Genomic DNA, 27,840 nt, shown 5'->3' with positions numbered 1-27,840 from the left:
TAAAGCATGCTCATGGAAAGAAGATTCACCTACTGGAGAAGGGAGTCACAGCATTCCTTTATTTCTTACTTTCAGAAAGTGACAAACTTCTTTGAGTAAAATGGGGGGAAGAGGGCTGATTTCCTTCATCCCATTATGAGAAAAATACATGAAGCAGTATCCAATGATACACGTGGCGAGACAACTTGTTCGAGATAGCCAAAATTTTTCTCAAATTCTCTTTCCTCTTTTTGTGTAATACAACCAGCACACACATTTCTGCCTTTCCTTCCCTGATTGTACATGTTCCGAAAGGTCAATTCTTGTTATCTGGGGTAGTTATATTCTATAAAATTACCACAAACTCTGAATTAGTCAACACTAAACCATTGCTCCTAGAGAATTTACAGGGGTACATTTCTGTGAGCCTCTTGTCACATTTTTGTCAACCCATCAATACAATATATTGTTGATTCATTAATGGTAAACTCATGGCCAACAGCATCGTAATTCATGCCTGAATGAAGTTTATTTAGGTATTACTTTCTCCTTAAAGAACACCACAGGATTCTTGTGCCTAGGTAAACTAGACAGCACTTCAGCATGACAACACGTGGAGGCCATTTTAAATAGCAAAATCACCAACAAAAAGCCCTTGAATGAGAAAAAACATGGCACTAGACCATGAAAAGGATACTTGGTTATTATACAGTCTGACAGCTGAAACAAGCCACAGTGTTGCCCTGTTTGACCTATCTGGGAACACATACCTCGAATGACTCAAATTTTTTGGCACTCCATGTTTGTCCAAGAATGACATCAAAAGTCCTGTACTGATTTGGGGGTTACAAATAAATTTTAGCATGTAGGCAAATTGGCAAATACAAAGTCTGAGAATAATGAGGATTTACCGTATGGAGGCTTCAATTCCTTCACTGTGATTAGAAAGATAGTTACCTCAATAGGGCAGTCACGGACCAGGACTGGGAAGTCAGGAAAAGAGAACCAGGTCCCAACAGCTACCTTTAAATACCCGGTGAGATGACAACCAAAATGGCTAAGATTTAATAGACATTATTCAAAAAATGACTAATTCTGCTTTAGTTTTTTCTTTATTGTAAAACAAGAGATGGGATACAGGGCCTCTCAAAAATGAGCTTCATATTCCAACTCAATGAAAACTTGTAATTTATAATCTTTTCAAATGACATAAATATCCCAACCACAATTAGTTTTATCATCCTTTCAAATCAAACAAACAAAAAACTGGATCCACAATTTGTATTACCTGTTAGTTTTTCCATCTACCATAGTCTAAACCCATTAGAATACTTAATCCTTCCAAATAAAGAAGTTTATAAAATCACCTCCATAACAGATAGCTGCCCTTCAGTTTTTCTTCCTTTGACTAAAACAAACTTAATGCTTAAGATTTTCCACTTTGGGCTCTATCAGTACTTAGTGCTATACTCTAGTCCAGTCTTTTTTTTTTTTTCAGTCTTAAGATACAGAAAAAGGAATGTACCCTTCTTGTATTCTTTCAGAGCAGGGCTGAAAGGCAGTATCACCTACCATATTAGGTACTTTCTTTAAGGATTACTCTACTGCATGTATCTCAAGTCCATTTTTTAAAAGTTACACATTAACTCATCATCATTGTGTGTTCCATTAGAATAAGATTTCTCAACCAGGAATTACCAGAAAGCCTCGGGGCATGGGAAGGGAGGCTCATCAACCAAGGCCCCCATGTTCTGAGTCCCAGGATTTTTCTGAAAAGAAAACCATAGCCTTAGCAGACGTGCAAACGGGTCTATGATCCTCCACACCTCCAAAATTTTAAGAATCACCTCACTGTATTCTCTTTAAAAAACTTTAATGTATGAGATTGGTCAGTATAATTCGACATCATTCAGTATCTAATCCTTTTTTCCAAAGTTCTGGCACCTCTACCAAGTTGTAATTTTATAAGCAGAACCAGGCACTTTGATCTACTTTTGTATTTTTAAGATACAATTAAACATATATTTCTAGCACTTAAAGGATTTTAAGTATTGTCAAATATATTTGGATTATATCTTAACCCATAGTACTTTACACAGTTCATGGTTTTAAAGACAAATTAAATCAAATCTGAATTTCTAAACCTAAATATATTGTGATAATGACACTGGCAATTGTTTCAAAATTAATGGAAAGCATGTCATTTTTTCGAAATGAACTTGGCGTAAAAGGCAGCAAAGAGGTCCTTATAAGGAGTGCCTGAATCTGACTTGGTCAACGGTATTCGGCAAAGTTGACGAAACCTAGGAGAGCGCAGCAGCAAGTTCTGTGAAAGGCCCATGAGGCTGGAGCACAACCAGTAGAGCACAATCGACTAGAAAGAGAAGAAAGGACATGAATGTTAGTACTTCTCAACTCTCCAAGGACACTGACGTCCAGAGACGGGTAGGCAGTACAAGAGAAAATGACAACGTGGGGAAGCAACCGTGGACAGGGACTGAACAAGACCTGTGGCAGCTATCTGATACCTGTGACGATTCTACTAGGTAAGAAAGAAGGCTAAAAGGACTAAAAAGTGAAAAGAAAGCCAAGAGGAGAGGTATTCATGACAGCAAGTGGATGACAGAGAGCAGCGCCCAGGCAGAGGCTCAAGAGAGATCTCCCCTCCCCTCTCTGGCAAGTAAGCACCCTTTTTCCCCATCAAGAGGCCTGACAAGCTGCTATACTGGAGGTAGGGTACTGGGGGCACAGCCATTTAGGCTCCCTAGACCCCGTTTTCCTCTACATAGTGATCTATCACCCCAAATTTTCCCAGTAACTGGTTTCTTAGGAATGAATTATCTTTGCCTTTTTCAGAGATGAACAGTCTCAGCATTATCTTCAACTTTCTTTTGTACTTCCATTCAGAGTGATTTATTTAGGTTGACTAAGTTCTATAGCCTTTTGAAATATTCCCACAGTTGGGAGTTGCAAACTTTTCTTTGGCATCAGAATGTGATCAGGCCCCAGAGGCATGAGCCTGTGGTGGTTGAGTCCAGGCCCTGGAGCTGAACTGCCTGAATGTGAATTCCATTTATTTGACTGCAGGGAAGTTATTTTCCTTCTGTTTCAGTCTCCTCATCTATAAAATGGGGACTGAACTACATCTGCCTCAGAAGGCTGCTGTGAGGAAAAAGGGAGATAACTCACACAGACTGGTAAGCACAGTAGGTGGCCTATATTAAGCACTTGGATTTGTTCCAAAGCAAATTTTTCGGGGCAGAAAGTACCACATCCTCAGAGCAGATTAGCATAGTAGTTACGGGCAGGAGCTAAACTGCCTGGATGGGTCTTAGATACTTAAGTGATATTACATGTCGCTTAATGGATGAGTGACCTTGGATAAGCTACTTACCCTCTCTGTGTCTGTTTCCTCATCACTAAAGTGGAGACTGTAATAGCACCTACTTCAGTGCACACTGGATGAATTATATGAGCTAATACATGTAAACCTTTTAAAACAGTGCCTGGCACAAAGTCAATATTGATTATTAGCCATCATCATCATTTGACCTATCCAGTATGAAAAAAGTACTCTGAAACCAACTATGGTAGACTATGAACTGCCTAAGAATAATTCTTCTTCCTTAGTAGTAAAATTCTCATTTTAATCTGGGTATACTGCCATCAGGAAAAAAAAAAAAAAAAGGACTAATTCCCAGTCTCTTCTGCAACCAAGTGTCGCCCAAATAACTAGGATGTTAGCACAAGTGTTTGGTGTGACATCTGTCAAGGCTCCTTAAAGGGAGCCTTGAAGCACCCTTTTACCATTCCTGCAAGGTAAGTTCCAGCAGCCATCATGACCATACTGTGGCCTTAAGGATAGAAATTACAGGCAGTGGATGGTGGAACATAATGAGAGAAGCAGGCTGCGTTCCTCATGTATCTTCATGGAGCTGCCACATCAGCTCTACACTAAACTGCCTAACTCGGAATTTCCTATATTTGAGAGAATAAACTTGGGTATTTAAGACACTGCTTTTGAGATCTCTGTTATTCACTTTAAACCCAATCCCTCACTGAAAATTCACTGCTCCTATTTCATTTGATCAGGGAGTTTCCTGATAATATATAAACTGGTATTATTTCTCCCCAGAAATGCAGTGAATCTGTACTGTTCTATTTTCACATGAAAAGTACTATAATAAGCACTTGATGCTACTTTATTAGTTCTCACAGACATTATGAGGTCTACTTCAGAAATGTGGAAACTGACTTATTTTACACAGGATTAGTGACAGTATTAGACCAAGAGACAGCTTTAAAAAATACATTTTTGATGCTGAAAATGCACTGTTTCAGATTCCTAAGACAATGAAGTACTTTGATATATGCTAATGAACCCTATCTATCCCCAGTAAATGAATTCTACTTCATGGTCAATGTGTTGGCCCTGAGCAGAGAGAGATAATACCTAAGACAGCTTTTGCCCTCTTTGCACTAAGTATCATTGGGAAATAAGCAAAAGGCTAAAAATGTGAAATAACTGCAAACGTAACTATTTTTTTTCTATTTCTATCAAAGTGTATTGACATATAAATGGGGGCAGGTGTACCTACCTCACTGAATTGCTGAGGTTAAATAATATCACATATGAACCCATATGGACTTGGCACAAAGTTTGTCTATGCAGACAGAAGGAATTCAGTATTTCAACTAATCAAACAGAACAAATACTGTTTAAAGCACTGTGCAAGATTTAAAAAAAAAGAAAGAAAGAAAAAGGAGTTTGAGAGTTAACTCACATTCACACAAAGGAAGATTAACTAATCCCAAAAAATATGAAGTGTCACTTGGTGATATTAATTACTACAGAAACTCGGAAACCAATAAGGGACTTAGCAGTCAAAGGAAGCTCAACAGAAGACACAGAATCCTAGCCAGTCTAAGTACAGAGAGGATTTAGCACATGCTACACACAATGTGGGTGCTTACTCACTGAAGGTATGGTTGCAGCAACTGGAATCATCAACACTGATACCGCACGAACAAAGTATGTAATATATGTCTGAAAACGAGACATTCCAATTTTTTGCAGAGCAAAAATCTGAGAGGGTAGAATAATAAATACACACAATAATTATTGAGCATATTAAATCAGACAAGCTTTAAAATACAATTTGTTTTTGACTGGCCTCCACCTATATTTTAATAGAAGCAAAAAAATTAAAACATTGATAAATGTAGAGTTGACGATCTATGTTTCTGAAAAATTTAATAATTATGCAGAATTATTAAATGGAGCTTTAATCAATAGCAATAAAGGGGATTCAGCTATATTAAAGAGCATAATTTTTACAAGTCAATGTTTTTTAAAGATTGTAAGACTGAAAGTCCTTTCAAGATAGGTGCTATGTATGAATCGTTACCCTTGTTTTGGTACTTAAACACAGTGGCTGGCATAAAGAAGGATCGTAATAGGAATCTCAAAGGTTTGTGATCTGGCTATATGGAATAAGGGGAAGAACCAGGCTAGGAAAAGCAGTTATGACTTATAAATAACTTATTTAAGAGATAGAATAATGAAATGATTTTGAGCACAGACTCCAGATCCAAACTACCTAGATTCACATGGCAGCCCTGCATTTAATAGTTATGTGATTTTGTGTAAGTTACTTAACCTTTCTGTGTCTCGCTTTCTCTACCTTAATATGGGGATAATATTAGTATCTATATCACAGGATTATTCTAAGAATTAAATGAGTTAACTCACATAAATTGTTTAAAATAGTGCCTGGCACATGGTGTATATTGTGTAAGAATAAGTTTTTTTTAAAAAATATTTTATTTATTTACTTGTCAGAGAGAGAGAGAGAGACAGACAGCAAGCACTCACACAAGCAGGGGGAGTGGCAAGCAGAGGGAGAAGCAGACTCCCCACCGAGCAAGGAGCCGGATGCAGGACTCGATCCCTGGACCTTGGGATCATGACCTGAGCCAAAGGCAGATGCTGAACCGACTGAGTCACCCAGGCGTCCCAAGAATAAGTTTTTATTAAACTTACGTATACTGGGTTGTTAGTTGGTAAAAGGAAAGACTAGAAGACTGACATTAATTCACTGTGACCTTGTGTTGATCATTTTCTTCATTCTAACAAATATTCACTAAGTACCAACCACATTCAATGGTGCTAGGTGACCTTAGGGAAACACACTTAAGACTACACATGGAGTCTTTTCTCAAGAAACCCTAACCCAAAACATTAGAGTATCATCTTCATTCTTCTCATTTGAAAAAATAAAGGGTTTGAGGCACCTGGGTGGCTCAGTCAGTTAAGCATCTGCCTTTGGCTCAGGTCGTGATCCCGGAGTCCTGGGATGGAGCCCCACGTCGGGGTCTGCTTCTCCCTCTCACTCTGCCGCTCCCCCTGCTTGTGCTCTCTCTCTCTCTCTCTCAAATAAATAAAGAAAATCTTTAAAAAATAAATAAATAAATAAGGGGTGTATTCGATTTCTGAAACAGAGACCAGTGATGGGTCTCTGAGATGAGGTTCTAAGGATCTTTTCTAAGGTTTCTTCTAGTTCAAAGAGTCTATGTTCTACTCAACTGAGAATAGCTCCTTATACAATTAAAGGCTTGCTTCCCCTAAACTGTTGAGTAACACAGCATGGGATAATGGTAAGACATAGTTGACAGATCATGTTTTATATGTATGTGTTTTTCTACTCCATCACATAAAGTACTGACTTTTCTAGGGTCATACAGCTAAAAAAAAAAAAAAAAAAAAAGTCAGATACTATGTTTCCTACTTGCAAATTTACATTTTAAACATATACACAAAATACCAATCTAATGTGAGAATAAAACCAGACTGATTAACCATTTTAATTACTGTCTTTACCAAAAACAAATCACAAAATTGTGTGTATTAGATTCATATAACTGTAAAGCTGAAAGAGACTTTAGAAGTGTTCTAATTCAGCTCTTCCATTTTAATTATGAGCATTCTGGCCCCCAGAGAGGTTAAGGAACTGGCCTAAGACTTGCCAACAGCTGATCTATGACCAGAAACCAAGGAATCTCAATTATGGCTCAAAGCTAGAATATCACTACCAACTCAAACACATTTATATTTGATGTTGGAACAGCAACAAAAATCCCAATAATTTAAATGGCAAACAAATCTCATTTAAAACCACTGACCTCCACTATTAATAAATTGATGATACCAACGGAGATAGGCAGAATCCAAGTAGAATCCAGTGCAGTGAGGTCAGGAAACCACAGGATTCCATCAGTAGCTAACTGTTCCTGAACAGAAAAACCTGCTAAGACAGTTTTATAAATAAAACATAGCAGAAGGAAACATACAACACATTAGTAGTCTAAATCAAATAAGGTGTCCTTCACACTAAAGACTTGCATTGGTTTTATTCACTTTCAATCCACAACATAAATTAGTCTTCCTGTACTGAGAAAGAAGAAGCTCTCTGTAGCAAACAGATGTAGGAGCATAAAGATACATAGCAGTACTCTTTTCAAACTTATATTTATATAACTATTTGTCCATAGGCTACTTTCTTTCAAGTCTGTTCAGATATTTTCTGGTTGGAAATGCCTTTGAGCAAATGCTTTAGTTTATAGTTTCTTAATAAATGTTTACATTTATAACTGTGAATGCTTTTCTGGTCCCTTAATTTTATAAATGGAAAAAATTCTTGGCCAGGAAACTGAATCATGGAATTGTAACACGAATTTTATTATGACTTACGTGAAGAAGTATAATTGACCGTTAAACAACTCAGGGCTTAAGGGTGCAGACCCTCTGAGCAGTTGAAAATCTGTGTACGGGGCGCATGGCTGGCTCAGTGGTAAAGTGGGTGACTCTTGATCTCAAGGTTGTGAGTCCAAGCCCCACATTGGGTATGAGATTACTTAAAAATAAAATCTTTTTTTTTTTTTAAGATTTTATTTTTTTGACAGAGAGAGACACAGTGAGAGGGAACACAAGCAGGGGGAGTGGGAGAGGGAGAAGCAGGCTTCTGGTAGAGCAGGGAGCCCGATGCGGGGCTTGATCCCAGGACCCTGGGATCATGACCTGAGCTGAAGGGATGCTTAATGACTTAATGAGCCACCCAGGCGCCCCTTAAAAATAAAATCTTAAAAAAAAACCTCTGCATAACTTTTGACTCTCCAAGAACTACAGAAAGCCTATTGTTGTCTGGAAGCCTCATCAACAGCATTTATATGCTGTAAGTATCATATACTGTATTCTTACAAGAAAGCTAAAGAAAAGTAAATGTTATTAAGAAAATCATAATGAGAGGCACCTGGGTGGCTCAGTCGGTTAAGTGTTTGACTCCTGATTTTGGCTCAAGTCATGATCTCAGGGTTGTGAGATCCAGCCCTGGATGGGGCTCATCCAGCCCTGGGTGGGGCTCTGCGCTCAGCGGGGAGTCCGCTTGAGATTCTGTCTTTCCCTATCCTTCTGCCCCCCCAAATTAAAAAAAAAATCATAATGAAGAGAAAATACGTTTATAGTGTGGGACTGTAAAAAATATACCTGTAAGTGGACCTGCCCAGTTCAAACCTGTGTTGTTCAAGGGTCAACTGTATTACTGTTGTCCTTCTTACATTCATGTTTTCTCAACACGGCTAGTTTGCTTACACTTAATATTTTAAAATCTATACTCTTGTAAGAAAGATGGTAAAAACATTCTAATTATGAAAAGCATAGGGATTTTTTTTTTTTTTTGCCTTTTTTTTTTCTTTAGAGTACAAAGACAATGTTAGATAACTTATTTGGGGGAAACAGACTTCTATAATAACTACCTTCTGAATGTGTTGCCCCTGTGCTAAAATTCCGGAGAGCAACAGACATGAAGATCCACATGGGAAACTGAATCCAGACCAAAACAGTGGCTTTGAAAGGGTGGCAGTTATCCCGAACATACAGCTCTGAAACAAGCCTCCGCATATTCTTTAGATAAGTGAGCCTAGTTTGAGGGAAGGGGGGAAAAAGGGAAAGGAGAAAATATCATTTGACTATTAATAGTGCTTCATACCTGTAGCACAAACACACCCATGTTGTGGTTATTAGCTAAAATTTTGTGTCGGATTTTTAGTTGTCATAGATTTTACTAAAGGGTTGCCTTACAAAAGGCAAAAAAGTCTTTTACTGAAAATTCTCTAGCATGTACACAAATTACATAGCAATTTGATAAATCTGACATTATCAAACTACGAGCTTTGGCTCTGGTGGTCTTTGGCTAATTAGGTTTTAAAAAGCGAAATTTTACTACTGGCATGGTATAACTACAGTTTGTATCAAAAATTCTAGAGGTGAAAGCACATTTAACTCAAATCCCTCCATTCCAGCCAAGCTCAATTACTTGATCCCTGAATATACTTTTTGTAGCAATGTGGTTTTGTAATATGTATGCTCTTGACCTATCAAAATGGTTTACATCCTTCAGTCAACTCTTTTATGAAGATTTTCTTAATCTGCTTCTCTGTTAACCTTATTCGTTATTCCCGTTCTCGTCTTAAGTCCCACTTTCCGTAGGCCCCTTGAAGATCAAGTGTTGGATCTTACTCATCTTTAAATCTCCTGTAGCATGTCTTTTACAATGTAGACATCCAAGGGACTTGAAGCCAATAGAATTATAGTGTATTATTGCACTAAGACAGTACACAGACATTCCAGGCTTTATAATTTAGAGTCTGCCTACTCTTCCAACTTTATCTCTTGTTACTCTTCTACAGACACCTGTATATTTGGTGCCTACACGCACAGGCTACCCAATAAATCAGACTTCTAAATCAGCATGCTTTTGGAAGTCATTAAGTCAAGCTTTGCGCAGTGGCAGTATCGTAGCCAATGAGGTTTATCCGAGGCGCGATTGTTGCTAATTGGAAGTCATTAAGTCATCTGTGTGGACAGTCCACTTACCTGGCTGTCCACCTGACAAACTCTCTTTAACCCTACAAGACTCAGTTCCATTGAAAATCCAAGAAACTCTTAGATGTGTCTTCCTAGGAAGTCATCTATCTGTGCAAGGATGTGTCTGGACAATCATCCTGCCAATGCTGCATAAACAAGGTACCAGTCGTGTCTGGACTGCATTTATAATTCAGATGAGCAGCTTACTAATCTGTTCTTTTGGCCTGGAGCTGTCACTCTTAGATTTCTCTGATCAGTAAAACTTCAAAACTGTTAAGTTTGTCAACTTTTATTTTATTAAGTAAAGATATTAAGCTACCATAATGATTTTTTAAAATGTCAGATCTTTTTAACATTAAAGAGAAAAGCAATTTCATATTGAAGAGAGTTGGCACATTTATACACATATAGGTAAAAATATACAATAACTACATATACATTATATATACATAATATAAAGCCCTTATTTTTCTCATTGCTGTGAACCGGTGAACACTTAGTCACAGCCTGGTAAGGATTATAATTTGACTAAGTACTAACTTAGGCTGATTGAAGCAGGAGGACTTAGACGTTCCCAATGGATGACTACAGACACAGAACTGCAGCATGCATGGTCAAGCACCTTCTAAGGGCTTTCGAAGAGCCCAGACAGACAACTACACAGGGTAACCACAGTGGACAGACAGCACCTTGGCTATCTACTTTCTTCTACCAGAGCATTCACATTTTCTACCTCCCCTTTCTTATGGGCTGCTGTACCCTTCTTTCCAAAATGGTCAAGTGTGTAAATAATCTGTATCATTTACTGACTAAAATCCCAACAGAGTGGCACAGTATCTTCATCCATGAAGCCTTCCCTGACTTTCCACTATGACTGAACTCCTTGTACATAACCTTTTTTATAGTACTTAATTTAGTCATTATTTGATTACAGGTCTTTTTTCAGGAGGCTGGAGTCCCTCAAGAAGGAACTTGCTCTGTTTCTCCATTTCTTGCTTTCACTATACAAAAACTCGTACCACACAAACTTATTAAAATATTAAGGAGTGGAAGGACTACTTTGCTGCTAAAGCTATAGAACACCCAAACCTATAATTAATATAATCACTTTTGCAGTATATATTCATTCATATATATATATATATATATATATATATAGTCTATATTCATAGAATTAGCTTACCTGGCAACTCTTTTGGACCATCTCAACTGATTTGCACGAACTGCAACTTCTTGGTTAAGATGCCTTGCAATGTTTTTTATTTCTGGCTGTAAATTTTCCACCTAGCTAAAGAAAAAGTAGAATTTGTTACGAGCACATAAAGGATCTTTATTCATAACCACTCATAATTTTACCCTCTACTCTTCTAACTCACTGAAAAATGTGGTTTACTGATCATCTCAAAAAAATTTAAGTCTAAGGATAAGGTGTTAAATTTGCTTAAGATATCTTCAGTTACAACCAAATTCGAATTCCAGCTTATACTCTTAGCTATGTGATCCTGGGCAAGTTACTTAAGTTCTAAAACCCTGTTCCCTCATATATAAAATGTTTAATAGCACCTACTTCACAGAATTCTTATAGGATTAAATAAGAACTGAACCCTATACTTTAGTGTTTCATCCTTGGACTTCTGAGTAATGGTAACTGAAAAAACAGAAGTCTATTATTAATTAAGTTTTTAATATGCTCTGTGACAGCCACAGAGTCACAAAAAGTTTGCATTTATTTCTGCTCTGTGGGAATTCTTTCTGTAAAGTACCTCACTGCCTTAATGGTGCTGATGATTCCCTTTGTTTCTGGGTCCCGCATCCCCTATAATAATCTGAAAACATGGAAACCATTATTTTTGAAGTCTCACATTTGAATAATATTTTAACCCATATTATCTGATTTGATCTCTTAACATTGTGAAGTAGGCCTGGACGGTATTACTATACCGATTCCACAGAAGATATAGAAGCACTGAAGTCCAAGTGGCTGCGACTTTCCAGAGTTGTAGGTGGTACAGCCTGAATAAGCAAATCAAGTTTGCAAATGGCTAGCTCAGCAGTTTTTTTCTAGTAAGAAAGATGAATTGGAATACTTGGGGACAAAAGATGCTGCAGACGTACAGACTGTTACAGTCTTTAAGACAGCAATTTTACAGGTTTCTCCATACAACAACTCTGCTACCGCTTCCTTTATTTCTCTCATTCTCTAATAGCAAGCTTAGTAACCACTTGGGCTTTGAGCACAAACCCAGTAGGGTAAACGAAATGACAAGTACATGTGTCACCAAACATCTCTTAATTCACATATCCAGTGCTAGTTAAATTTCTTAGCAAGAAAGTGGTCACGATGATTTACACTAAGCACTCCAGAAGCACCCGGCGATTTTAGCCCCCGGTAGACGTCTACCACACCTCACCGCCAAAGCGGATGCGCAGGGTGCTGGTGCCCCTCACCTTGGCCAGAATGTAGTGTTGGTAGGCGGCCAGGGGTAGCGTGACGGCGCCGCGGAGGGCCACGGTGGTGAGACCGATGCAGGCCCACCAGGGCAGACCTGTGGCGGTGTGCACGCCGAGTAGTACCTCCTCCGTGCCATGCACCGGCGCCGACGTGGCCAGGGCCTCGTACCAGCTGCCAGGGCCGCCGGAGCCAACTGCAGAGACTGACGCCACCGCCCACACCGGCAGAGCAGAGTGCTTAACGCCGCCCGTTGAGGTTGGCGCAAGCGGCCGGTCCCGGGCCCTATGCTGCAGTACAGGCAGCGGCCTCAGCCACCTACCGCCCAGCCGGCACAGCATGTCTGCGCCAGGGCTGAGCCAAACCACGGACCTCACAGATTACTGTCGGGCTCCGCTCTGCCAGGGAAGCCACGCGCACGCGCCCGTAACCCCAGGCGAAAAATCGGCGCGCGCCTTCCCTCAGGCACTATTGACCTTCCCAGTCAAGGCAGTGATGTCTGGCGTCGCACTGGCGATGACGCAGTTGGTAGGCGAGTCCCGCCTTTCCCACGCGGCACTGGGCAGGCCTACAGCGCAGACACAAAACTTCCCCGCTGCGGGCCTGGAGCTCCTCAGAGGCCGGGCCAGAATTGCAGAGCTAGGGGCGGGACTTGCTGCCTCGCACCCGACTGGGCGGTCTCTAGAAGCTCTCGCCTTTTTAAGTCGGTCTTAAGCGTGTGCCTTTGCATTCCTCTACTTCAAACTAGTCGTTTGATTTGTAGTGGATTAAACTGGGTAGGTGGTTTTTGTGACCAGAAGGTAGTCCCCCACCTCTTTACGTGCAATCGGATTGCTTCTGCTGGAGACTGAAATGGATTACACTGCCAAAGAATCAACACGTTGCTGAACTGCCAGGTTGGAGAAAGGCATGCGTTTCTGGCTGACCGGAGTTTTAATGAGCATCCATTATGCAGTAGGCATAGTTCAATCTGTGGTATAAAGATTTAATTGGCTCATCTGTTCAGTTAACATTTTTAAACCCAACTGCAAACTGAGTGTCCTTCAGTGTTTCATCTTCCAATATAAAGAGCAAAACTCCAGGGTACTATACCATCTTCTTACTTGAGGCGTTATCACTGGTAGGGAGGTCAATTCTTCACTAGAGATTACATGTATCCTATATAAAGGTTCAAGAGCCTGAACAGTAACATTAAGCGTCTTCGGCTTAAAAAGAATACGCCAAATCTATACGGACTAGTTTTGACTTCTGTGTTCCTGGCAACAGTATACAAACTGGAATGGAGTGAAGGAGTTTAATTACGTAAGGGTCAGCCCTAAACCTAGAGCCCAAATTGTGTTGTGCGGAATAAAATGCTGGTTAAAACAAGCCTCCGGCAAATGTTGGGATAATGCTAAATTGCAGCTATGGTTCTTGTTTCATTACGCACCTACACGAATTTTGAAATGTGTTCAAACACACAAATCCCAATTTACGCTATACACAGCTGTTCCTTTTTAAAAGAAAAAACGTACAAATCTATCTCCCTGTGCATTTAAGTTAAAAAAAAAGCAACCAGGGCGCCTGTGTGGCTCACAGCGGATCCGGTGGAGGTCCTGGGATGGAGCCCCCGCTTAGGCTCCGTGCTCAGTGGGGAGTCTGCTTGAGGATTCTCTTTCCTTCTCCCTTTGCTCCTCCCCCAACTCACATTCTCTCTTTCAAATAAATGAATAAATCTTTAAAAAATATTTTAAAAAAGCAAAAAACAAAAGCAAACGGTAGCTAGTGACTACTTCGAAGTGGAAACAAATTTTAAATGGAAATACCTTTGCCTACAGATTTGTGGGAGTAAAGAAGCAAATTCTATGCTACTGCGTTTCTCTCCTTTCGGAGAACTGATGTCATTGGAAATTGGTCCTTCCACAGTAGCCGTTAAGCCTAGGGACTCCGACCTTTTAATACCCAGGAGAAAGGGAGTTGATTAGGTCACCTTTTCTGGAGTCACATACTATATTCTCATTTTAGAGTGTTTCATTGCTTTAAGTTTCAATATTGTGATCTAAAAAAATTTATGAATATTTAACTTCTGCTAATTTCATATGTATTAACATACATTTCTAAATTCATATAATAGGGATGATCAGAACATCTCTACTTGGTAAAGAATGCTGGGGTAAGTATTTGTCAGTTATAAAACAATACAAAAGGAGAGTGTTAGCACTAATGTGTATGTACTGGTTATCCAAAATTGTGGTAACACCTCTTTTGAATTGCAGAGTACGGTATGAAATGACCATACAAACACTGAACAAACCAACTTATTATCTTGTCAAGTCTAACACTGCAAATGAACTTGTGCAGCACACTAGAACCTTTTTTTAAAGTTCAACATTTGTAATTAGCCTATTCTTGTCTTTACTATGTCACACAACTAATTTTTTTTAACTTTAAGCTCCTTGAAAATAGAGACTGTTTCATTTTCTTTCTGCAGTTTCTGAATCAGTGCTTAACAGAGTGGGCTCAAAAATTCAAAATTTGAATACAGGCTATTTACACATATAAACTGTGTAAACGTACATTTAAATTTTTCATTTCCCAAATATGCCCTCTGAAATGTTTGATAAAAGAACTTTTAAAAGATAAATAATTTTCATGAGCAATTGTTAAAGTGACCTCTTGGAATTAGATTTAGGTTGAATTTCTTTTTCTTTCCTACTTATTTAATGCATTGCTTTTTAAAACCAAAGTTAATGTAAAATTAGCCTTTCATCTCTATTGAAAAACATCCTCTCATCTTTATCATGGTTCTTACTTAGCATGCAAAATTGACTTTTACCTTTCAAAAGTGTGAATGCATTTAAAGATAGAAGTCTACTATGAAACCTCCTAGTCATGTATTCCAACTGTCCTATCACAAAGGAATTCTTATTTATGTATGTCAAGCCATAGTTGCACACTTTTCATTTACCCAAAATACAAGTGATAGTATTTTTGCAATCAAGGTATGTAACATAGTAAGTCATATTAAGCACTAATGAAGCTCTCATTCTAAATTCATCACCTGGCATTAGCACCAGTTAACTGAGTGTTGCGACTTGAAGCAAGCATTTATCAGTGGGATGTACACAGGTTTCTCCACTATCTCAAAGTAGAGCTTTCCTACCAAATCTTTCATAGGCCCAAATAGTGGAAAGCAGAGTTATCCCCTCTTTCCAAAAGTTTGCATTATACTACTTGGCATTAAGGAAGTTCTGTAATGCCAGATCTGCAGGAATGAGAGTGTTGCTAAAAAGCTCAAAATGAAAAACAGATGAAATAAAACAGGGGCTCTGAAGAGCTTCTGTGATTTTGAGTTTCCCTCTTTAGTCTATCACTTTGTATAAAGTGAATAAAATAGTGTGCAAAATAATTTTTATGAAATGTGTATTTAGGTCATTTGAGTCAAGAGAAAGATGGAATAATATTTTCATGAACAAGACAGGATCTGGAAGTAAATTATCCCCCCCTCCATTTTTTTCCTGAGAAAAAAATGACAGTAAGTATAGTAATTTAACAAAAAGTTAATTTTCAACTACCAATAAAATGACTTATTTTTACAGTAATAAACAGAAGGGAAAAATATCTTTCACATGAATACTACAATCAATTTTTGTGAATATGTTGATACATGTTGAAAACTCATGAAATGGGGGTTCTGTTGGCTCTGGTAAATAAAATCATCTCTAAAATGAAATGATTGGTATAAAAAGATTACACAATTGGGATATTAATTATTTTGCTATTTAAGGTGTGAGCTAAGCCAAATATTATTTCCAAGAGTTAAGTCACTTCTTAAAAGAATGAAAGAAAGGTGTGCCTAGGTGGCTCAGTCGGGTGTCAGGCTCAGGTCATGATCTCAGGGTTGTGAGATCAAACCCCGCGTTGGGCTCCATGCTGGGAGTGGAGCCTGCTTAAGATTCTCTTCCTATTCCTTTGCCAACCACTCCCCCAACCCCCAGGTCGTGGGCACACTGTCTCTTTAAAAAAAAAAAAAATGAATGAAAGAAATACATTATGTAGTCTGTAATTACACATACCATATACTTTCAAAAGGGGGAAAGACCTGCATGGTCTCAAAAGATTATGGTTTTTTTTTAATCTTTCAAATAAAAATGCACTGTTGTTGTATATCTGAAATATAAAAAATGTGTTTGAAAAATGTTCCTAATACAGACTTCTAAAATCATGGTATTGTACTCAATAAGACGGAGCTCCAAAACTAAATATGGAGCATGCAATCTATATTCCCCAGTCCCATAGGTTTAAAGTCAAGAAAATACAGGTTATTTCTTATTAAGACACCTCCATCTTAACAAATTCAGTTTTGTGAATCAACACAACTCATGTGTTGTAATAAATACTGGGTGGTATCTATTATCTAGCAGGATTATTTTAATTATAATTAACTCAGAAAAAAAATTAAACAAGAAATTATAGGATAGTGGCAAAAGTCATATATAAAATACTCTGTTAAACAGCATTACACACCTTTCTTAGTAAAGTGCTATAATTTTATTTCAGAGGTATGTTTGCAGGATATCATTTAGCTTTTGCCCTAACTTTGGTCATATCGATCATAGGTAGCAAAACAAATTTATATATTTTAAGACCACCTCCTAAATTAAAATATATATATGTGTTGTTTATAAACTTCTAGATATGTTTGAGAAGTCTTTTTACTCTTTATTCAGGCTATCAGAGTAAAGAAATCATTTCATTTACTTCACAGCCAAGGAACCATATTAATATTGTCAACTCTGGGCGATTTATCTGAATTTGAGTTTCACTACTGTGGAATTTTTTTAATTAAAAAAAAGGGCAGATTGATGCATTCATTACTTCACTTTTATGCTTACTTTCTTTTTTATTTCAACCATATAATTTATTTTTCCATATGAGACAGGGTAGGACACATATTCTTCTTGGATATGTTATTGTTTATTGTTTCAAGTGAATGGAATAGATAAATCTCACTGAGTAGTTTAGTGTGACCCTGTATCTTATATAAACAGGTTAAATGAAGACGTTATTTTGTATTCTGTATATTCATGTATACCATAAATTGTCTTAATGACAAATGCAAAATTTCCTTTATTACTTGCCCCAAGTTAGCTGTTGATCCCTTTCACTGATAATATACAAGTGTAGAGAATAAGGAGCCTTTAAAATTAGGGGGGAAAAAAGATACTTTCCACTAAATTACTGAAAATTGGAATTTTTATGTTGACTCTTGATGACTGGAAAGCCAATGTTAAGAATCAATATATCCAATATAAAATAGTACATTGAATTATTTAATAATAAACAGTATAGTAAGAGCTTGTATATGTTGACTGGGAACCAGTGGTGGCTTTTTAAATTCTCAGAAAGACTAAACATCTTATGGTTAGAAGAACCACAGGTGATGATTAAGGTGCTCCGCTTCTCTGTAGCAGCCATTACAATAAAAATCTTTATAAGACATTATTTCACGATCAGCAAGAGAATTTTACTGTTATTAGCGGTAAAGGTGAGAAGAGAAGAATGAAGACAGAAGTGTGTATTAGTTTTAAAAGTGTGGCAAGGTAATAAAAAGACATGGAGAGGTGATAAAGTTCTTCTATATGTGCCCTGCTGCAAACAAACTCAAAAAAGAGAGCAAGATGGGTATTTTAAAAGCCAACATCAGGAAACATCACTGATAATGCCCATTGTTTTACTTTATACTTAAATTACACAAGCAGAAAAGTTATGCTTATTAATAGTTTAATGTATGAAGGAAACATCCAGATTTCTGAATATGAAGGTACATATCTCACATTAATTTAAGTCTACATAAAGTAGAGCCTCTATACTGACATATTGAAATTTACTTTCTGCTTAGCCTTTTCCGTTATGTAAACAATTGTACATTTATTTGCCATTCTAAAACTTCAGGATCAAGTTTACATAATTTTGCTAAATTTCCGTGTTTGCTCAGAAGCAGTTTACAGTACTAAAACCAACCAGCCAAAGAACAGCTTCAACAGAAAGTTATGTCCAAAGGGGAAGAGGAAAAGAAAAAAAGAAAAACGATAAGAAAAATGCTAACTAAGGTAGAACGGATGTTGGTGGGGAATGGGCAGTCACAAATGTTCACAGAAAATAGGTCAGTTAGTAACTTCTTCTGCAAAAAGCCTACACACTTCAGTCAAGCACATCAGTAGAATGATTTGGGAGCATAAATTTTTTTCGGCCACTTGTGATCTCCTCTGAATGAAAAGGAATCTGCAGGCTAACAAGCTGATCCTCATCAGCCAAGCTGGTTCATATGCACACTGTTCATGTGAGGTGCCCAGGGTCCAGTCCACACCTATGAATGTAGAGCATGCATTTTATTAAGTATTACATATTTAACACATATTTGATTAAAACAAAACTCTTAAAAACTAAGGAAGTGCTCTTAATATCTATGAGCTAAAATAGCTAAATCTCATTCAATTTGCAACATACTTGGAAACAATGAAGAAAAACAACGATAAGCCACTTTTATTTGTTGTTTTCCTGCCTCTCCTCTTATTTCTCAAACAGGATCTGATTTATTGTCATTTTTTAAAAACCATTACCTGAATGCATACAGACTGATTGATTAAAGAAAGAAAATGAGTCAAAGATATTCAGCATACACCAACATAAGCTAAAATATACTAATCACTAATCATTTCTGTGAATTTTTGGAGTTTTAATTATACACTGTTCTGACATTTATAATACGTATAATAATAAATAACCTCTAGATGGTCCTTTTCATACCACTAGTAAATTCTGATGTATAAAGTTACAACACTTTGTAATTTAAAATCTTTTACTTACCATCTGCTACCCAATGAAATATATTATGCCTTTTATAATTTTTGCTCCAATCACTACCTTTGGTACCATTTTCCATATCCTCCTGCTGTATTAAATTTCCTTCAACTTTCTCAATTACCCGTATTCACCATACTCCCTCACTACCATGATTTACCTGTATCCTATTTGTTGTGGCATCTCATAAACACTAAAGAAATGTTCCCTGAATGATCAGCCTTACCGTTTGAGGGCCATTATTTTCTGTGGAGCTTGAAACCATCTTTATTAGGGAGTTCCAAGAGGGGTCTGCAGCATGAGGGCCATTAAATATGGGTCCTCCAGCACCATCAGGAATAGGTGCTACTGGAGGAATCATTGCATTCCCATACACAGAGAAAGGCATACCCTTAAAAAAGGAGAAGAAAAAAAATTATGCACACAGTCATATCTTCAAGTCACTGCTTACTTTTCCCAATATAATCCATAGCCTTAAAAATGAAACTTCATCTTATTTTGAAAAAGTATGTTATCTAGGTAATCTAAAAATTATTTTCCATTATATGATTTCTTCTAGCATTAGACTATATGTAAGCCTACTACAGCCAAAATATTTGGTCAAAAAACATTTCTCTAGCCAGATTTTCACCTATAATTACAAGCTGAAGCCCGTGCATTATTTCACACTTACCCACTTGGAAGTAAAATGAAGCTAATAATAAGAAAAACATTTAGAAATATGAAAGTGCTTATTTAAGTCACCATTACCCCAACTTTAGGAAAGTCCATGTATCCTGCAGGAACATGCTGATGGAATGTACCAGAAGGAGTTACAATTCCTGTACTCTCTCGCTCCATTGCTTGATGCTGTGAAAACACTCCTGGATCGGACATTGGTCTATGAATCATAGGATTTCCCATCCCAGGGTTACACCAGTCTACTTTGTCTGAGGGAAAACAAAATGGCAGAAAAAGATAGCTGGTGATCTTTAAAACCAGAAGACAGTAAAATAAAATATTTAATATATTTCTGTCTAGAATTTTCTACATTGAATTGTGCATTCCTTCGGAATAATGACCTACTTTTATATATTTACTGTAGTATTTCCATGTGTGTAGGTAGTGATATAATAGCCTAATAAAATAACCTAAACACTTTGTGTTACAAAAGAAAAAAAGCCAAGGTGAGATAAAACTGATTAGTGAAAACCAAGAGATATGAATATAGATCTTTTAAGAATGACTGTTAAATATTACTTACAATATTTTAGTTAAATGCATAAATTTAAACTTAATTTCTGGTAGGTAGAATAGCATGTCTTACCTTGATTGCCACCAATCCCTTCAAAGGACCAGATGCCACTATGCCCTACTGATGTGGATAAATTACTCCCAATAACAGATGGAGCTGAAGTTCCAGTTTGCCTGATACGTGCAGAACGTTCAGTCCCAATAGGGACTGGAACTTTTCTGTCCTGAGAGACATTGCTGGGCTTTTCTGACCCTAAAGGTACTGATGATGGGGCAGGCGAAGGTGCACGAACTCCAGAGGATACTGACTGTGCAGGAGAATCTAGAGAAAAAATATTTTGAAATAGTATAAATGTCATCTACAGAGGGTGTAATTTTGTAAAACCAAATCTTACATTCTGAAGACACCTTATATATGTGTTCTCTGAGGAAAAATGAAATATGAGAATAATGCTTAAAAATTATGCATATTAAATAATTTGGTTAAGTTCTATGATTTTGCAGTCATTTTTTAATTTGATTCACAATTTTTCCATTTAGTTATGTGATAGCAGACTGTGAAGATGTCCAACTACAAAGGTAATATAACCCATTAAGCTAATTAATATTTAAATAAATGCTTGACACTGAGTAAAATAAGCACCACAACAATGAGAAGACAATGTTTAAATTAAAAAGGCTAAACAACAACAAAATAGAGGTGGGGAAAATCATGCCTGTATTGGCAATTTCCAAACAACTGAAGTGTTTCCTTGAGAACACAAGTCTCTTGGTATACTATGACGAAAACAAAGGGATTCAGGGAGCCAACAAATTTGGAAAATCTAACTTGAGAAAAAAAGTAAGTTTCTTTAAATCAGAACTTTACAGAAACTTAGTATGCTAATAAAATACCAACAGAGGGCTATGCCTCACTGCCCAACTTGTTTTATTGTATCATGTATCACATGGGTATTCCACAGAACAAGCTTTTCAAAATGACAATTTAAGCTTTACGTATCAAAACAAGGCGGGTTCTTAATATTTGGGAGTATACTTTAGTGATTCAATTTCTTCATGCACTAGAGAGAGAGGAAAAAACAAGAACAACCCAAACTGTATTTCCCATTTGAAGTTTAAATATCAAGCACATTTAAATTTAAATAGGGTGTAAATGGTGGAGCCTGAAGCTTAAAAGTCAAAAGGGTCACCTGCTTATCTACAATTTACTCATAACTGCCTGACTGTATGCCCTAGAAGCCCTAGGGATAGTCACTTAATAATACTTTTCCATTTAACCATCTTTTCTCATTTAAGTTTTCTCTCTTTCTCTCTCTGTGTGTATGTGTATATTCCTCCAAAGGGATTCAGGTAGCTAATAAATTTGCAGAATCAATCAACCTATCTATCTACACACACATACACAAAAGCATAGTGCCTCTACTTCCCAAGGTACTTTTCAGGGAATGTGAAAGACAAAGAAAAATTCAGTAATAGTATTAGTCTGAATATGCTTAAAAAAAGATTTGCCATGTATATTTTAGAATTGTATAGATTTGGAAAGTACTGCGGAGATAAATTTCATCTTACTAGTGCTTGCAGAAGTCCATTTTGGCTAAAATGATAGTACCACCTCTCTCAATGAATCGTAGTAATATTATTAACTAAAAAAAAGAATATGAAAGTATAAATTATAATTCATTATAAGGATATAGATTTTATTGGAGAACAAAAACATGAAACTTACGAGCTTATCTGCATAAGTAAACCAAGAGAACTGTTAGTCTCTAATGAAAAATTAAAATATATCTTCTGTGGTCGTGGATCCATTAGCATTTCTTGACAGTATTACTTTTAATAAATCATAAGAAAACAGAAAAGCCATATATGTGTCTTTGAAGTAATTATACATATTTCTAAATTCACCTTAAAACTGCACTGGTATAAGAAGGAATTCTAAGATGGAGGTGTAGCAGCACAAGTTTTGATTCTTCCCAAACCTTTCCATAAAAACAAGCTACCAAGTTAGCAAAGCCAAACACCCCTGGATAACATCTATAACAAAACTAACAAAATATCCAAATGAATCAAAAGATACAGGTGAATGGGGACAAATCACCAAAAGCTGTAAGACCTCTGTGGTATCAGCATCTGAGTGGAAAGAAGCAATTCTCCAGACCTAATAACAGAATAGGAGAACAAAACAGTCAAAGGTACTACTCAAAGGAAAGCAAAGAGAAGGCCAATCTGAGAAGAGCGGGTAAAACTGGGAGAGTTCTGCCTATGCATGGGTAATTGCAAGGGATTTACACAAAGGTCTGAAGCAGCTGGAGCAATAGTGACCCTTTGAACTCTCAAAAATACTGCTGAAATATCCATGATAAAGCCTCACACTGCTAAGAAACTTCTGGGAACGGATTCCAAGTTGAGCAGGAAAGGGACAATAGATGCAAAGCAAACACAAGATCCAGTCAAGAGTGGGGCAAAAGTGGGAGTGGTGGGAGGGTAAGGATAACAAAGCCAGATTTAATAAAGTATTAAGGCCATATTTTTGCATACTTGCCTAAAAGATGAAATTCTAGAGCCTTTAAGCTAGAGAAGATAACTGATCCACTTATCCTTTCTAAAAGTTCAGGAAAACTCATTTAATTTAAAATGTAAAACAGAATAGAAATGCAGTCAAATTCCATACAAAGCTATTATATGAACTAAGAGATATGGACCCAGAATATCTTACAGATAATAAAAGCATGCCAAAAAGAAAGCTGTATTCTAATATTCCAAAGGTGTATCAGAAAGAAAGCTATACTCTAAAATTCCAATGTGAGCTAAAAGAAATGAAAGAAAAACATAGGCAAGAACAGCATAATTCAGAATTAGTAAAACTGGAAACAATGATGAAACTCAGGAAAATAGGAGAAATGAAAGAATATTCCAGAAGGTGTAAACACAAGGGATAAAGAAAGTTGTGGGTTTTGTTTTTTAAACTATGGTATTGAAAGGACACAATTACACACCTGAGAAGGATCAACCCGGAATAAGTAATGCCAAGACAAAGTCAAAGGTGACAAGCAGGCAAGGACTGATGGATAGGTCAGACAAATGAATTCTACCTCTCCCACACTCATCCCTGGAAACCTGCCCTATTGTCAATGTTAGATCTAGTTTCTCTTTCCTTTCCCGAATCCTTCCAAAAACAAAAGCCAAGCAAAACACCCTCCATATTCCGTTTAAATGAATGGAGTAACTAGGCCTGTCTGCTGACCAGCCCCACTAAAGAGATTTGCCCTCTTCACAGATTCTGCCATCTCACTAGCCATATTTTTATCAGATGACTGTTTTCTGCTTCCTCCCTGCAAGCTTACTGGACTAATGACAGGTGTCTGACTGAAGAATGATCCATTTCAGGCTAGCAGTAATCTATGACTGACATGGCCTGACTTGAACGTAGGAGCTAAGCAAATCATATTCCTCATTCAGAAAGGTACAATTGATAAACAAAGAAAAACTGGTTTAACTAATTACGAATTGAATCTTTGAGGACCATATACAAGATGAGATTATGAAGAAGGCTAAACGCAGAGGAGACTCACAAGACACAGACCACGAGTCTGTCATAAATCCTCTAAAGAGAGAGATGGAGGGAATAGCTGGATGGCTCTGAAGATGGCCCTGGATCAAATCCTGCATGGTTCTGCAGACAGTCCTGTATAGCTTTAAAAGTCAATACCATTTTCCTTGAGTTTCCTTTGGTGGGTCTATGTTCCTTGTCATGAAAAGTGCTAAATTATTATAATTTCTTTTCTCATCTCTAATTATATAATTAGAAAAAAAAAGCAAACAGATTACCTAAAAAGAGCTGAAAGTCTGACAAAACAAACTAAATGGTCATTAAAAAGTAACAGTATTAAGATTTATATTAAGTGGGGAAAATGCAGACTAGTTAAAAATTCAGTATTAGAAGTAAAAGTGAGATGATGATTAACATAATAAAATAAAAAAAATTATTTGTAAAACAAAAACAACAAAAAAAGTAAAAGGGAGAGTCTTGCCTAAATCAATCCTTTAATGATTACAAAACAATGACTCTAATTACAATTCCTTCTACATGTATGAGTTGTCCCTATACTGTAAGGAAGAGAGTTCCCTTCCCTTCTAAAATTTTAAATTCTTAAAAAAATAAAAATTTAATCATTATGGACTTATGGATTCTTAGATTTTATCCAGTGTGCTGCCATTATTCATTTTGGTGGTCAGATTTTCCTGAATTTGGCCAGTGGGAGTCTCTTTAAAGCTGCTTTGTGTTTCCTGACATGTCCCCATCATTTTGAGCACTTAATTACTCTCTGACACCGTAAGACTTTGCAAGTTCCCAATACGCCCCAGCTCTCAAATCAGCTATTTCCTCAAGAAAGCCTATTTCTTTCAGTGGACAAAAATATTTAACAGATGGATCTGGACACTGGATATGCTCACTCCTGATGAAAATTAATTGCTTCTAGGCCCTTTCAGTAGATAGAGCTGGTGGGAAAATAGCAATTTCGTATGATTTACTCCAATATACAGGTAATGAAAAATCCTGAGTTCACACTAATCCTCTAATTCTAATCCAATTCCATAGGGTTCTTCTTTGCGCCTTACCCCATTTCACATCTCCTCTTCTCACAGTGAGGACCATGGATTACATCATTAAAATATACTTACTTGCTCAATCCTACAATAAACCCCATAATTTTAGAATTGCTTATCCATAACATTATAAAAATCCAATGTCCTAAGTAGAACTGAAGATTTGTTTGAAATCTATTTTTCTTTAGACTGAGAGTATATAAAGTACTATGGTTTAAGAGTTTTATTGGATTTCTTCTAGTAGGTTTATGTTAATAACTTGAAACACAAATAAGTTTATTTCCATTTATGCTCAATTTTTCCCTTCATCAAACTTGATTTTCTTTTTGAAATTTATAAACATTAACCTGGTTACAAAAGCAAAACTATTATTTTTACTCAGACAAGTGCTACTTCTTCCCCCGATTCCCTTACACTCTGTGTCTCAAAGTCTGATGAGGAATAAGAACACAGTGTCAGAGAAACTCTCCACAGATTACTTATTAATTACAAAGAGAAAAATGATAATTTGAAGTACAGAAACCTGGCATACATGATCATAAGCAAATGATCAAAGTTAATAGCACCAATAATGGTACAACCTAACATATTATGCAATATCATGTACTGAAAGAAGGATACAACATTGACTATATAGTAATATTCCTGTCAAAAACAAATAACCATGGGCGCCTGGGTGGCTCAGTCGGTTAAGCGACTGCCTTCGGCTCAGGTCATGATCCTGGAGTCCCTGGATCGAGTCCCACATCGGGCTCCCTGCTCAGCAGGGAGTCTGCTTCTCCCTCTGACCCTCCTCCCTCTCATGTACTCTCTCTCTCTCATTCTCGCTCTCTCAAATAAATAAATAAATCTTTAAAAAAAAAATAAACTAAATTTAATCATGAAGAAACATCAGAAAAACAAAATTAAGGGGAATTTTACCAAACCACTGACCTGTAATCTTCCAAAGAACTTCTCTGAAAGACAAAGAAGGGTGAAGGAACAGTTCCAGATTATTTGACACTAAAAAGACATGGAACTGAATGCAATTTGTGATCCTGATTTGAATCTTGGATGAGAGGAAATAATGAATGTGTTATTGGGACACTTGGTGAAATGCGAATATGGGCTATTAGATAATACTGTCCAATGTAAAATTTGCTGAATTTGCTAACTCTAACATAGCTGTGGAAGAGAATGTTCTTGTTTTTAAGAAATACTATCATTTAGAGTATTCAGGGGGAAATAGCTTGATATCCACAACTAACTCTAAAATGGTACAGGAAAAAAATTCTATACATCCACACACCCAGAAATACACTGTTGGGGGAGAGAGGGATGAATCTGATAAAAATATACAAGGGTTCTTTGTACTATTGTGTTTAAAATTATTATTTTTTAAGTTAGACTTGAGAGACATAATCTAATGTAATACGTTTACCTTGAGTGATTCATGGTTCAAAGAGGAAAAACATCTATAAAAAATGTTTCAGGACAACTGGGGATATCTGAATAGGGACTGCATATCACATGATATTACTAAATTAATATTAATACATTAGCTATTTGATAATGGTATTGTGGCTGTGTAAGAAAATCCTTATTTTTAAGATGCACACCAAAGTTTTTAGGTCTTAAGTGTTATATCTGAATCTTACTTTTAAATGGTTCAACAATAAAAAAAGCAAAGAGATAAAATAGAGCAAAATGTTTAAAAAATTGGTAATTTTAAGGAATTACCAATTCAAAGGAATACGGATGCTTCTTATTCTTTCAACTTCTCTGTAAGTCTGAAAATTAATGAAACTTTTGAAACAAAAAGTTGTTGGAATGCATCAATGAAAATTTTAATGACTTCAATGACATTCTGTATCAGTTAGCAATGTAGTAGAAAACCTAACCAATAATTGGTTGCATTGTTACAAAAAGCACAATGTTTTTCAACAAAAACAAAAATCAAGTGAACATAAAACCAAACCACAAAAAAAAAAACAAAATCAAAAAACAATGAAAAGCCCACACACTGAACTTATAGGGCAAAACAACCTATCATACTTTGTGAATTTCATCCAAAAATTTCTGAGTTTATTTCCTAAATAAATATTAATATCTAAAGTAATAAACATTAATATCAGTAAGTATTTTTTATTGTGCTTAAAAACATTCTCTGCTTCCGAGAATCCATTCTATTTCAAAGATTAACTATCAAAAAATTTCAGGTTAACATTTTTTTTTTTTTTTTTAGATTTTATTTATTTATTTGACAGAGAGAGACACAGCGAGAGAGGGAACACAAGCAGGGGGAGTGGGAGAGGGAGGAGCAGGCTCCCCGCTGAGCGGAGAGCCCGATGCGGGACTCAATCCCAGGACCCTGGGATCATGACCTGAGCCGAAGGCAGACGCTTAACGACTGAGCCACCCAGGCGCCCTTCAGGTTAACATTTTACAATTTTTAACTCCTTTTCTCCCAATTCCTATTTTTTCATGAACATGAAAATAAAAAACTATCCTTATTTGTATATATAAATAGGTGAATATGAATCACCTATATGTAGTATCTTAAGGAATCTGTTTATTCCTATGATGGTTTAATTTCAGCTCAACATACACAGAAGACACTAACCCAGATCTGTTATATATTTAGGGATAAAAATTAATTTTAAGAGGAGTAAGAAAAAGCTAAGCAGGTAAAATCACTCAAAAATTATGATGTATTTCAGACTTTTTTTTAAATTTTTATTTCAGACTTTTTAATCATTTGCTATTTACAAAAATGTTTGCTCCTCTGTTCCCATTTCATTAGTCTTGATATATTCAAGACTTGCGC

The 27,840-nt window shown here is 36.7% G+C and overlaps 2 protein-coding genes and 1 non-coding gene across 9 annotated transcripts in view; 1 reads left to right on the top strand and 2 right to left on the bottom strand.

The window, feature by feature from the left end:
• Positions 1–33: 33 nt before the first annotated feature.
• On the bottom strand, positions 34–12,873 carry COX18 (cytochrome c oxidase assembly factor COX18). Of its 3 annotated transcripts, none has more exons than XM_081812296.1 (6): positions 12,350–12,873; positions 11,085–11,185; positions 8,791–8,954; positions 7,162–7,286; positions 4,958–5,026; positions 34–2,353 (listed from the first exon to the last, which is right to left on the bottom strand). In XM_081812296.1, exons 1-6 carry the CDS (start codon positions 12,689–12,691, stop codon positions 2,180–2,182), a joined length of 975 nt encoding a protein of 324 aa, XP_081668422.1. In that variant the 5' UTR covers positions 12,692–12,873; the 3' UTR covers positions 34–2,179. The 3 variants fall into 3 exon arrangements, with proteins under 3 accessions (XP_081668422.1, XP_006729866.1, XP_006729867.1); XM_006729803.3 differs by having other exon boundaries at positions 4,958–5,065; positions 12,350–12,872; XM_006729804.3 differs by having other exon boundaries at positions 4,958–5,065; positions 7,162–7,283; positions 12,350–12,872.
• Positions 9,810–9,950, top strand: LOC115939721 (U4 spliceosomal RNA). Its single transcript, XR_004074488.1, has one exon. It is a non-coding gene; the product is annotated as a U4 spliceosomal RNA (small nuclear RNA).
• A 5,223-nt stretch (positions 12,874–18,096) lies between the features above and the next one.
• Positions 18,097–27,840, bottom strand: part of ANKRD17 (ankyrin repeat domain 17) — a 161,506-nt gene continuing 151,762 nt past the window's right edge. For all 5 annotated transcript variants that reach the window (XM_081812293.1, XM_081812294.1, XM_081812295.1 and 2 more), the window contains 4 exons: positions 20,500–20,748; positions 19,944–20,122; positions 19,420–19,584; positions 18,097–18,699 (listed from right to left, as the gene is read on the bottom strand). In XM_081812293.1, coding sequence (XP_081668419.1) covers positions 18,640–18,699; positions 19,420–19,584; positions 19,944–20,122; positions 20,500–20,748 — 653 coding nt within the window. In that variant the 3' untranslated portion in view covers positions 18,097–18,639. The remainder of the gene's footprint in view (positions 18,700–19,419; positions 19,585–19,943; positions 20,123–20,499; positions 20,749–27,840) is intronic.

The sequence above is a fragment of the Leptonychotes weddellii genome, chromosome 2 (assembly GCF_054177405.1).
Source record: "Leptonychotes weddellii isolate Sample4059 chromosome 2, ASM5417740v2, whole genome shotgun sequence".
Lineage (NCBI taxonomy): Eukaryota > Metazoa > Chordata > Mammalia > Carnivora > Phocidae > Leptonychotes > Leptonychotes weddellii.
This window is presented reverse-complemented; position numbering and strand designations above follow the sequence as displayed.

Coding starts and splice junctions, on each gene's coding strand:
- COX18 (XM_006729803.3), bottom strand. CDS start 12,691: ATGCTGTGCCGGCTGGGCGGTAGGTGGCTGAGGCCGCTGCCTGTACTG. Junction 11,186..12,349: donor AACACTACATTCTGGCCAAG/GTGAGGGGCACC, acceptor TTCTTTAGCTAG/GTGGAAAATTTACAGCCAGA. Junction 5,066..7,161: donor TCAATTTATTAATAGTGGAG/GTCAGTGGTTTT, acceptor CTACCCTCTCAG/ATTTTTGCTCTGCAAAAAAT.